Source organism: Saccoglossus kowalevskii, chromosome 13 (genome assembly GCF_978046115.1).
Source record: "Saccoglossus kowalevskii chromosome 13, keSacKowa6.1, whole genome shotgun sequence".
NCBI lineage: Eukaryota > Metazoa > Hemichordata > Enteropneusta > Harrimaniidae > Saccoglossus > Saccoglossus kowalevskii.
Window position 1 is genome coordinate 7,399,707 of NC_140653.1, and position 12,903 is coordinate 7,412,609.

The 12,903-nt window shown below is 38.8% G+C and overlaps 1 protein-coding gene and 1 long non-coding RNA gene across 2 annotated transcripts; both read right to left on the minus strand.

The window, feature by feature from the left end:
• Positions 1–1,546: 1,546 nt before the first annotated feature.
• LOC146734944 (uncharacterized) lies at positions 1,547–2,258 on the minus strand. Its single transcript, XR_014931296.1, has 2 exons — positions 2,176–2,258; positions 1,547–1,729 (listed from the first exon to the last, which is right to left on the minus strand). It is a non-coding gene; the product is annotated as an uncharacterized LOC146734944 (long non-coding RNA).
• Positions 2,259–3,226: 968 nt separating this feature from the next.
• Positions 3,227–12,107, minus strand: LOC144353805 (membrane frizzled-related protein-like). Its single transcript, XM_078010092.2, has 7 exons — positions 12,098–12,107; positions 11,001–11,066; positions 10,684–10,874; positions 5,370–5,529; positions 4,276–4,311; positions 3,930–4,040; positions 3,227–3,642 (listed from the first exon to the last, which is right to left on the minus strand). Exons 1-7 carry the CDS (start codon positions 12,105–12,107, stop codon positions 3,275–3,277), a joined length of 942 nt encoding a protein of 313 aa, XP_077866218.1. The 3' UTR covers positions 3,227–3,274.
• Positions 12,108–12,903: the final 796 nt, after the last annotated feature.

Below are 12,903 nucleotides of genomic sequence, written 5' to 3' on the forward strand. Positions count from 1 at the left end.
TAATCAACAATTTTCAAACCTAGCATGACCGGATTACGCTACGTGATCATTTGCTATTCAGCAATGCAGTTGTGTTTGTTTTTATTTGAAACATCTTTTAGAATATACTTTCGTTATTACTTACCATCAAAAATTAAAAAAATCAATGCATATTACATTAAATATATGAGTATTTTTTGTCATCAAGTGATATTTTTTTATGAGCCACTGATCGATTTGTATGGACATTTTCCGTAGACCGACGGTTAACAGGTTCCGGGTAGGTATTTTCAGACATTTGGTCTAGAATTAGGTATATATTGGTCTACAATGGTGGTATGTTTACCCTCGCTATCATTCACAAGCATTAGTATTATTTCATAAACTTAATTTGGATCAGGATTTGAATACTTACCAGCGCCATATGAATGCTAGACCCCGGCAGACAGAATTTAGATCTGAGTCCCGTGTATAGTCGGTTAGAAAACTAGACATCCCCGGACAGACCAACATTATTTTTTCAGGATATATCTAGATATATAGCCATTTATAACTATCAGCTAGATCTAACATTAGTTTGATATATGTCTATTTATAAGTACCAGCTAGATCTAAGTCCAGTGTATAGTTAGAAAACTAGTCATCCCCGGACAGACCAAAATTATTTTTTCAGGATATATCCAGATATATATCCATTTATAACTATCAGCTAGATCTAACAGCAGTTAGAAATATATCCATTTATAAGTAAGAAAGCAAAAACCCAAATGAAAGACCCTTCATTAAAAACCAATAAAACAATCTGTCATATATCAATTTATCTGTTTCCAACACCCTGTAGATAATCAGCCTTTGCTTGCAGCATTACGCGCTTTGCGCATCAATTGACGGACGTTCCACGTAGGCTTTGAACTTTAATCTTTAATAATCTTTATTATTAAATCGTAATAAAATAGTTAGTTATTTTAGAACTGAGAATACATACAAAACAATAAAACTGAATATAAAACCATAAAACATTCCATTAAACAAATAGAATTGAATATTTTTAGTAGCTTGTTTCAAAATGTTTCATTTATATAGTCGTTTCGAGTTGTTTGGTATCTGTGTAAGACCTGAGAATAAGTACATGTCTTTCGAAATTCTGCATATAAAATAATTCGCATACTGTAATAAAGTATATTTTACTATATTTTGTAATTATTTTAGACTGAGGCTACTATATCTTTGTTTTGTGACATGGAGAAACTAGTTAACAAATAAATCAATCTGATTAAATTCTGATTTAGTGTAAGGGCTTTAATTATTTTGGCTATAAACTTATTTGAATTTTATTTTTTAATACTTTTGTTATTAATGCCCTTTTATTTTAGGGCGGAATTAAAAAAAATCACAAAATCAAAGTAAAATAATGTTGGTCGGATCCGACGCCTATGTATGTTCAAATCTCGCGTAAGTAACAGCCAATCACAGCCCCCCTTTCATACTGTCTGTCGGTTGCTTACTTTTCAGTGTATACGGGCATCTTTCTGTACATTATATTTTGTCCACTTGAATAAACCATTAATAGAAAATTGCTAGTATATTTTTATTTGCAAAAGAAATTCCACAGCATTTTACAATTTTTGTCATTACAATGAATATTTTTTTCACTTCCAACAAATATGTGTACACTTCCAGATACATCTTCGCCAGCCAAGGTTCGTTCATTCAGTCATCACTTCAATTTTACATCACTGAGCATAATTATCTAGAATGGAAGCAAAAAAATAAGTAAATCATAATGATTAGAACACTGTAAACAGCTATAGTAAACAATGCAAACTGATTTTAAATTGTATAACGGTCACCGGCCCATGGCATCGACGCAGAAAATTGGAGCAAACAAATATTTCCTGATCAATTGCGATGTGTTCCAAATAAAAAATATTTTATTCCAGTCCAAATCAGCTCAATTACTTTAATAAAGAGTTGTTGTATAATGTACAAAATGTTGATACAATTTGATGAATATTTACAGCTACGGCTTCAATACCGTAGACGATTTTGGCCCGATCGTCAACAAAACATCACCCGTCTCCAGGGCAGGCGACTGGAAAAAGACACTGGTGTTCGGTGGAAACAAAATCGTCACTCCCAGAATAACTATGCGAAATAACGATCTAAAGTCGAACCATTTGACAATGACAAACTTACTGAAAAGCCGTGTTATTCTCGGTCGGTATAATCCGCCATTTTATTTGAGTGTGTTTGCCACCTGACTCTGCCCGGTGACGTCGTCATGTGCGCTAAAGAAGGAGGTCTGTGATTCGTTGACTAAAATCGTCGATAGTGGGTCTTGTTGAAATCTCGTTACATAGGATCGGGTCAGATGTAGGTAGGGCGGAAATTAAAAAAAATCTCAAAATCAAAGTAAAATAATAAAATAAAAGGGCATTAATAACAAATATAATAAAAAATAAAATTAAAATAAGTTTATAGCCAAAATAATTAAAGCCCGTACACTACATCAGATTTTAATCAGATTGCAAATAAATTAAAGTATGCTCTATTGAGTCTATTTACGATGCCATGTAGTGTTCATTTCCTTAATTAATAGAAAAGATACGAGACTTGTTTTTGCCCTTGAAATAATGTTTCTAAATTCCTCCCGTCATTCCAAATAAATTCCTCCCGTTGTTCCAAATAACATGTTCAAATAGATCAGTAAAATACTGGACACAATGGCAAATAAGAAAAAAACAATATCCGAGAAGCAAAAACAAATCTCGTGACTTACTCGTTTTCAATGAGGTATCGGATTCCATTTAAAAAAAAAAAAATTGGGGGGGGGGCTTTTTTAGAAACAAGCGAGTATGACAGCGATGCGATGTTCGATGTTTAAAACTTAAGAAGATCATTTGTTTTTGAGAATACGGTACTTTGGTTATCTGTTGCGTTAGGTGAAACATGTTAGCTATAGACTTCAAGTTACAAAGCGGCATTCAACTGTGTTAATAGTTTACGGTTGCCTACAGAACTTCAGTACATATTCTCCAGGTTTAAATTTAGCGGATTTGTCCTATGCGAACATGAACCAAATGCAAATATTTTTTTGTTAGATTGTGGTACTTCAAATGAAACATATCTTCAATTATGAAATTGTGTTCAGTGGTGACAATGCGACGAGCTACGAAATAAAAAGAACATAATGGCCGATCTGATGACGTAGCATGACAATTATAATGACACTGAAATTCACAAAAGATTTATTTGTATAGTAATACTTTTAATTTATAATGTACGTCTTTAAAGCTTAGTCAGCAATCGGCGGCAACGCTGATACGTGACGCCCACTTCGAAACAGGGGTAGAGTCAATCCCGGCGGTTGCCGTGCAACGTCTTCATTAAATCTTGGATTCATCTGATCTATGTCTGTTCCTATATCCGTAAAATCCCGAAACAGAACGTTACCATCCCCGGCAGCAGTATAGAATACAGTAGCAGTTTTATAAGATGCATTCAACTTTGCTTCTGGGTTACTGACGTCACTGCCGGTGTTTCTATGACGTAATATATGGCAATATGTGAAGAATGCGAAGATAGAAGCTAGTAGTACAAACACTATGATTGAAACAGTTACCGCGATCAGCACTGTCTTCTTGCCACTTTTGTTGTGACTGTCTGAAAAGAAAACAGTTGGAAATTTTTGGCAAATCTTCCTCTGTAGCCTACCCGTATTACATAAACCAAAATATACTGATAACGGAACGTTAATTGACAGATGCTGTATAAACTAGTATGCACATTTTATAGATGACTCGTGTTGAAACCATAATGATATGATATATATGCATATAGCGCGAAACGCACGTGTCAAAAAACGCTTCTATGTGACGCAGTGCTGGCTGAAAAGCACTTCATTTTGAATTGTGTATTATTCATACTCTGGTGTTGCTATGACAACTCACCACATGCCAGTTCATCACTCATGTCACCGCAGTCGTTCACATTGTTACACTGCTCAGAGACACGGATGCATTCATAGTTACCACATTGCCAATCTCCGTCTCCAGTGCAAGCTATAGGTACAAGAATTGTACATGTTTGACGTACTTGCGCTTATGTTTGTCCACGCCACAACCTCTCTACCGCGTTCATTTTTCAAGATCTCTATAAATTCTTTGCAAAATGTAGTCAGTGTTACACGATCGTTTTCAATATATTTGTTGCAGGGAAGCTGATCATAATGATGAATATAATTATATTTTAAATAAAGATTAAATATACTCGTGTGAGATTAATAACCGATTATACCGGAATATGGCTCCGTTTCTGTGTCTTCTTCTTCCCCTATGTCAAACAGAAAATAAAAATATGACTAATTCATATTTGATGGCGCTATGGAATGACGTGGGTTCGTTTTCATACGCCCACATAATACAAACTGTACCACAGTCCATTATCTATTTATTCTACTTTAATTCTGTTCTGCGTCAAAATGGAGTTTATTTCAGTCGTTTTGTAAAGTTAGTGACGTATTTTACTAAAAAAAACACATCTAAATTGTTGTATTCAGTACTGGATTTTATTTGCAACCAGACGTTGATCACTTGTTTGCCTTTTGTAGTCCATGCTGCAAATGCAAAATAATCATGTTCATGGGATTATAATTCACTGATTTCTTTGTGTAGAATGGTTTGCGTAGGAAGACAAAATGCAAATGTAAACATCAACCCTTACAACGACATAGGTCAAGAACGAGCCGACTACACATCTGCTTTTATTCAATGTTTGATATTGTATTAAGGTGTTCCTTGTTAAGAACAAATCACATGCGATTGTAAACATAAGTTGCTTCCAAGCTTTGCATGACGTAAACAACTTTAACTTTAACTCATCTAACTTTAGTGTTAAATATACCTCTCATTCTGGATAAATACAAGTATTGTTGTTGTTCTTTCTGTCAGGAATGTATAAAACGTTTATAAAAGTGAAATATTTTAAATCACATATATGTTTGTTATGAACACAGTTCCTCTATATCGCATTGTCATGGTTACGCTAATCAAGTCAACAATTAACTATGAAAAGTGGATTATCGTGTGCTGATGATTTCACATTCCACTAACCACTAGTAAACTCGGGTGTTCTGTTACCTTGTCTGGCAATCATTCAAGTTAAAAAGGAGGTGCGAGTTTGAGTTTATTGATTCCGGGGGATAGTGTACTAATTTACTATAATATAATTACCATTCCCATCGCATTTGTCTTTTGTAGGATCCCATGGTGATAGTTGAACTTAACTGCCATGGACATTTTAGTCATTTATTGAAATGAGGGAATGGATTTGTTGTTTCGACAGTAAACCACAGCGTAGCAAAATAATTACGTATTATACTGTGTAATTACCCTGGATTGGAGTCCATCTTGCACGGAACCCTGTACCACCGTAGTTGTTATCTGATTTAAATCGTATCCAGATCCATCTGGCAGTCGATTCAACAGTTCCTGGCGAATATCGATGACATTCCAGACCGAATAGAGGCCTTCCATGACTGCCATCACGAATCTATAGTTTATAATAGAAATGAAGTGACAAGAAAGTTATGCACTTGTATCAATCGGTCTTGTACCAATACTTACCGGGAGTATGGCCAATACATACCGGGAATATGGCCAATACATACTAGGAGTATGGACCGATACCTACTGGGAGTATGGGGAAATACCTACTGCGAGTATGGAATAATACCTACTGGGAGTATGGCCAATACATACTGGGAGTATGGCCAATACATACTGGGAGTATGGCCAATACATACTGGGAGTATGGCCAATACATACTGAGAGTATGGACTAATACCTACTGGAAGTATGGACCAATACATACTGGGAGTATGGACTAATACCTACTGGAAGTATGGACCAATACATACTGGGAGTATGGCCAATACATACTGGAAGTATGGCCAATACATACTGGGAGTATGGACCAATACATACTGGGAGTATGGACTAATACCTACTGGGAGTATGGACTAATACCTACTGGAAGTATGGACCAATACATACTGGGAGTATGGCCAATACATACTGGGAGTATGGACTAATACCTACTGGGAGTATGGACCAATATCTACTGGGAGTATTGCCAATACATGCTGGGAGTATGGACCAATACATACTGGGAGTATGGACTAATACCTACTGGAAGTATGGACCAATACCTACTGGGAGTATGGCCAATACCTACTGGGAGTGTGGCCAATACCTACTGGGAGTATGGACTAATACCTACTGGAAGTATGGACCAATACCTACTGGGAGTATGGCCAATACATACTGAGAGTATGGACTAATACATACTGAGAGTATGGACTAATATCTACTGGGAGTATGGACCAATACATACTGGGAGTATGGCCAATACATACTGGGAGTATGGACTAATACCTACTGGGAGTATGGACCAATTCCTACTGGGAGTATTGCCAATGCCTACCGGGAGTATGGACCAATACCTACTGGGAGTATTGCCAATACATACTGGGAGTATGGACCAATACATACTGGGAGTATGGACTAATACCTACTGGAAGTATGGACCAATACCTACTGGGAGTATGGACCAATACCTACTGTGAATATGGACCAATACCTACTGGGAGTATGGCCAATACCTACTGGGAGTATGGACCAATACCTACTGTGAGTATGGCCAATACCTACTGGGAGTATGGACCAATACATACTGGGAGTATGGACTAGTACCTACTGGAAGTATGGACCAATACCTACTGGGAGTATGGACCAATACCTACTGGGAGTATGGACCAATACATACTGGAGTATGGACTAATACCTACTGGAAGTATGGACCAATACATACTGGGAGTATGGCCAATACATACTGGAAGTATGGCCAATACATACTGGGAGTATGGACCAATACATACTGGGAGTATGGACTAATACCTACTGGAAGTATGGACTAATACCTACTGGAAGTATGGACCAATACATACTGGGAGTATGGCCAATACATACTGGGAGTATGGACTAATACCTACTGGGAGTATGGACCAATATCTACTGGGAGTATTGCCAATACATGCTGGGAGTATGGACCAATACATACTGGGAGTATGGACTAATACCTACTGGAAGTATGGACCAATACCTACTGGGAGTATGGCCAATACCTACTGGGAGTGTGGCCAATACCTACTGGGAGTATGGACTAATACCTACTGGAAGTATGGACCAATACCTACTGGGAGTATGGCCAATACATACTGGGAGTATGGACTAATACATACTGAGAGTATGGACTAATATCTACTGGGAGTATGGACCAATACATACTGGGAGTATGGCCAATACATACTGGGAGTATGGACTAATACCTACTGGGAGTATGGACCAATTCCTACTGGGAGTATTGCCAATGCCTACCGGGAGTATGGACCAATACCTACTGGGAGTATTGCCAATACATACTGGGAGTATGGACCAATACATACTGGGAGTATGGACTAATACCTACTGGAAGTATGGACCAATACCTACTGGGAGTATGGCCAATACCTACTGGGAGTATGGACCAATACCTACTGTGAATATGGACCAATACCTACTGGGAGTATGGCCAATACCTACTGGGAGTATGGACCAATACCTACTGTGAGTATGGCCAATACCTACTGGGAGTATGGACCAATACCTACTGGGAGTATGGACTAATACCTACCGGAAGTATGGTCAATACATACTGGGAGTATGAACCAATACTTACTTGGAGTATGGCCAATACCTACTGGGAGTGTGGCCAATACCTACTGGGAGTATGGACCAATACCTACTGGGAGTATGGCCAATGCCTACCGGGAGTATGGGCTAATACCTACCGGGAGTATGGTCAATACATACTGTGAGTATGGACCAATACTTACTGGAAGTATGGACCAATACATACTGGGATTATGGACTAATACCTGCTGGGAGTATGAACCAATACCTACTGGGAGTATGGACTAATACTTACTGGGAGTATGGACAATACCTACTGGGAGTATGGACCAATACCTACTGGGAGTATGACCTATACCTACTGGGAGTATGGACCAGTACATACTGGGAGTATGGACCAATACCTACTGGGAGTATGGACTAATACCTACTGGGAGTATGGACTAATACCTACTGGAAGTATTGACCAATACCTACTGGGAGTGTGGCCAATACCTATTGGAGGTATGGACTAATACCTACTGGGAGTATGGACCAATACCTACTGGGAGTATAGACCAATACCTACTGGGAGTATGGACCACTATCTACTGGGAGTATGGACCAATACCTACTGGGAGTATGGACCAATACCTACTGGGAGTATGGACCAATACCTACTGGGAGTATGGACCAATACCTACTGGGAGTATGGACCAATACCTACTGGGAGTATGGACCAATACCTTCCGGGAGTATGGACCAATACCTACTGGGAGTATGGACCAATACCTACTGGGAGTATGGACCAATACCTACTGGGAGTATGGACCAATACCTACTGGGAGTATGGACCAATACCTACTGGGAGTATGGAACAATACCTACTGGGAGTATGGAACAATACTTACTGGGAATATGAGCCAATCCCTACTGGGAGTATGTGCCAATATGTACTGGGAGTGTGGCCAATACATACTGGGATTATGGACTAATACCTACTGGGAGTATGGCCAATACCTACCGGGAATATGGACCAATATATACTGGGAGTATGGACCAATACTTACTGGGAGTATGGACAGTGCCATCAAATCACTCCATATATTATTCGTTTATCCAATTCGCTTACATTGTCTAACGGGGTATGGCAAAAATATTTTTGTGACTGATCTTAACGTACTCATGAAAAATAAGACGTCTCGTTATCTGTTGACACCAAACTTGTTAACTATAGAAGTAATGCTTACAATGTGTTGCAGCGCAGCGCCCTCTATGTAAAAGACTTCGTTCGCTGTTATGTATCTGCACGACATATGCTAGTGAACACATTTTGTTTAATGGTAATAACATCAAATATATGAATTTTGTGAGTAGACTAAACCTGGAAAATATCGTACAGTTCTGCGTCAGAGAAATCTATTTACTTTGTACCGAAAACACAATGCCGATGTATGTCACCTGTTTTGTATCAGAACTGATTTGCTTTTCAGAAAATTTATGATCTGCAATTTTGAGCTTATAACTCTGCTGTTTGAAGCGTATTGGTGCTCGTTTAACTCTTGCCAGGAGTTTTAGTTGGTCTTGGCGAGAACACCACGAGAGACGCAGTCTTGGGTCGGCCTTGAGATAGTCTTGGGGACTTTTCCCCAGGGCGCTGTGTCTTACAGAGTACTCGACTGACTGACTAAAGACGAGAGTTGATGCCTGTAGTATGGGTAAGGCCTGCTTGAAGTATGGGCCAAGGTCTGCCTGTAGTATGGGTAAGGCCTGCTTGCAGTATGGGCCAAGGTCTGCCTGTAGTATGGGCCAAGGTCTGTCTGTAGTATGGACCAAAGCCTGTCTGTAGTATGGGTAAGGCCTGCCTGTAGTATGGGCCAAGGTCTGCCTGTAGTATGGGTAAGGCCTGCCTGTAGTATGGGCCAAGGTCTGCCTGTAGTATGGGCCAAGGTCTGCCTGTAGTATGGGTAAGGCCTGCTTGAAGTATGGGCCAAGGCCTGCCTGTAGTATGGGCCAAGGCCTGTCTGTAGTATGGGTAAGGCCTGCTTGAAGTATGGGCCAAGGCCTGCCTGTAGTATGGGCCAAGGCCTGTCTGTAGTATGGGTAAGGCCTGCTTGAAGTATGGGCCAAGGCCTGCCTGTAGTATGGACCAAAGCCTGTCTGGAGTATGGGTAAGGCCTGCTTGAAGTATGGGCCAAGGCCTGCCTGTAGTATGGGCCAAGGTCTGCCTGTAGTATGGGTAAGGCCTGCTTGAAGTATGGGCCAAGGTCTGCCTGTAGTATGGGTAAGGTCTGCCTGTAGTATGGGTAAGGCCTGCTTGAAGTATGGGCCAAGGTCTGCCTGTAGTATGGGTAAGGTCTGCTTGAAGTATGGGCCAAGGTCTGCCTGTAGTATGGGTATGGTCTGCCTGTAGTATGGGTAAGGCCTGCCTGTAGTATGGGTAAGGCCTGCCTGTAGTATGGGTAAGGCCTGCTTGAAGTATGGGCCAAGGTCTGCCTGTAGTATGGGCCAAGGTCTGCCTGTAGTATGGGCCAAGGCCTGCCTGTAGTATGGGCCAAGGCCTGCCTGTAGTATGGGTAAGGCCTGCTTGAAGTATGGGCCAAGGTCTGCCTGTAGTATGGGTAAGGCCTGCTTGCAGTATGGGCCAAGGTCTGCCTGTAGTATGGGTAAGGCCTGCCTGTAGTATGGGTAAGGCCTGCTTGAAGTATGGGCCAAGGCCTGCCTGTAGTATGGGCCAAGGTCTGTCTGTAGTATGGGTAAGGCCTGCTTGGAGTATGGGCCAAGGCCTGCCCAGAATATGGTCCAATGTCTACCTAGAGTATGGAACAATTCTTGGAGTATGGGCGAAAGCCTACCTGGGACCTGGGAGTATGGGACCTTGTCTATCTTAGTGCTATAATGAGCATTGGTCTCTGGGTTTATTGACAGATACATATAGGGAGTTGAACAAACATACCAATGGAACGTGCTAATTATATGCTAGAATAATTCCTACCTCGATATAGTCCCAACATGAGGTGGATGTAGCTTGCTCTAAATCAACAGTCTCTAGGTATAATCTTACACGTTGTCCTGGTGATGCTTCTATCAGCCAAATACACAAATGGTTGCTAGGGTAACCGTAAGGATATCCAGGAGAGGTGATGGTCCCGCCAGACCCACTCAATAAACCACCACAAGTTGTATCTAAATGTTAGTCACAATAACGTGATTAATTATAATTATACAAATATGTTCACAGTTTAAGTTATTTTAAGTTTCTTAGAAATTGTCATTAATTAATTAATTATCATTAATTAATAAACAACATACCGTCCGATACTTCTAAACCACATGTCACGTGGCAGCCATACGCTACAACGAGAGGCAAAATGAAGGCTGGAATACAAATTATAGCAATGCATTAAACTTTTATCATTTTTCGATGTCCTGAATTATGTATAGAACATAACTTATGTCTATTTCCATTCTTTATGAGTATTTTATTGTAATGTAATAAATTTCGATAAATATGACTTACTGTTCTTTTAATTATTAAATTCCAATATATAAATATATACTACTACTAACAGTAAGTGACTCATAATATAGGATCAACCAAAAATGAAAACAAAATAATAAGATAAAACAAAACAAAACAAGACTTGACCCAACAAATTCCAGCCATGTAATTATTTAATGCTGGAAAACTTTCTAAAACGCAAAATTCGAACAAATAAAATACGTATTATATTAAAATGTGGTTATATAGACTGTTATATTATGGAAAATTTAAACAATAACTGTTATTTTCTACGTTTTTGTTTCTGCTTATTTTATTCGCCTAAACTGTCAAGGTATAAATAGTACAAGAAAAATGAAAAGGGGCAAATAAAACAATATAACAATAAAATAGTGAACAAACCCACACACATAAATAAATAAATACCGCGATGGAGTCTATCGTACAACAGATTTTTAAAATTAATAATCCGATCAGCAATCGGATTGAGCGAATCACATTTTATAGGGTTCGTGACTAATTTTAAAAATAATCGGAACCAGCAACATAATGGGACACTAAAACAGCATGAAAATCGTTTAGAGAATAACAATGATCCGAAGACGGTAAATGTAAAGAATTAAAAGCTTTTTGTCTAACCTGAAATTATATTTATAAAGCGCATACATCGCTTACATTGTTAATTGTTCATATCTAACGCTAACTTATTCAACCCTGTGCAAAACTCGTGATTGCCAGTACAGAGTGAAAACCTTTGTAAACTGACATCTCCTTACATATTTTGAGACGAACGATTGCATTTGTTCCACGCGTCTTCGAGAATACCACGAACAGTTCTGAACATACAGTAAAAATAAAACGCATTAGGTCTCTATTGAGGAACACACTTGTTGATTCATGAACTTACCGGCAAACATGACTTGAGAATACCTGGTATGCGATCGTAATGCCAATTCGGGTAAAAATATACGGCTTTCGTTGCATTCAATATTTTAATGCCGAAATTTTTAATATTAATATTACTTCTACGGATTCAGTAATGTCGATTTGGCATTGTAGTGATTTATTCATGTACGTAAGCACAATGTTATAAATAAACGAATCCTTTCAACCAATGACGCAAATTTGAGACAGTTACTCTTTTCCCCAATTGCTTCTGCCTTTTTTCCGTATATTCTTAAATATTTCTGGAAATGAGTTCTAATTTTGGAACCAACAAACAAAATTTAAGTATTTTTTTTTCAGTTTTTACTACAAAATTGGCTATTTTTGTCCCAGTCTTATATGAGCAGAACTATTTTGTGGATTTGTGATAAAAAGAGGGACCTGGTGATGAGAAGGTTAACGTTTGTAAGGACTCATTAGTATAATTAGAAACAAATGTAAGTATAACCTCCATTTTATTTGTTTTTAATTTTAATATTTTAATCATTCCCGTTTTGTTTATTAATGTTAAAACGGCAAGTAAAGCCAAAAATAGACATAGGGATAAATAAAATATGGAAATTAAAAACTACTAATAAAAAAATTGGAGCCTGTAAGGGAATGAGCGTTTACTATTCCTGAGGGGGTCGGGCAAAACAGAGGGGGGTTCAGCATATTTTCCAAAGCCACAAGGGGAGGGGCAGTGACTTTTTATCAAGGCTGAAGGGGTCGAATATTTACTGTAGTAAACATGTCTGGACGACAAGCAAGTTCATGGAACATGCAACT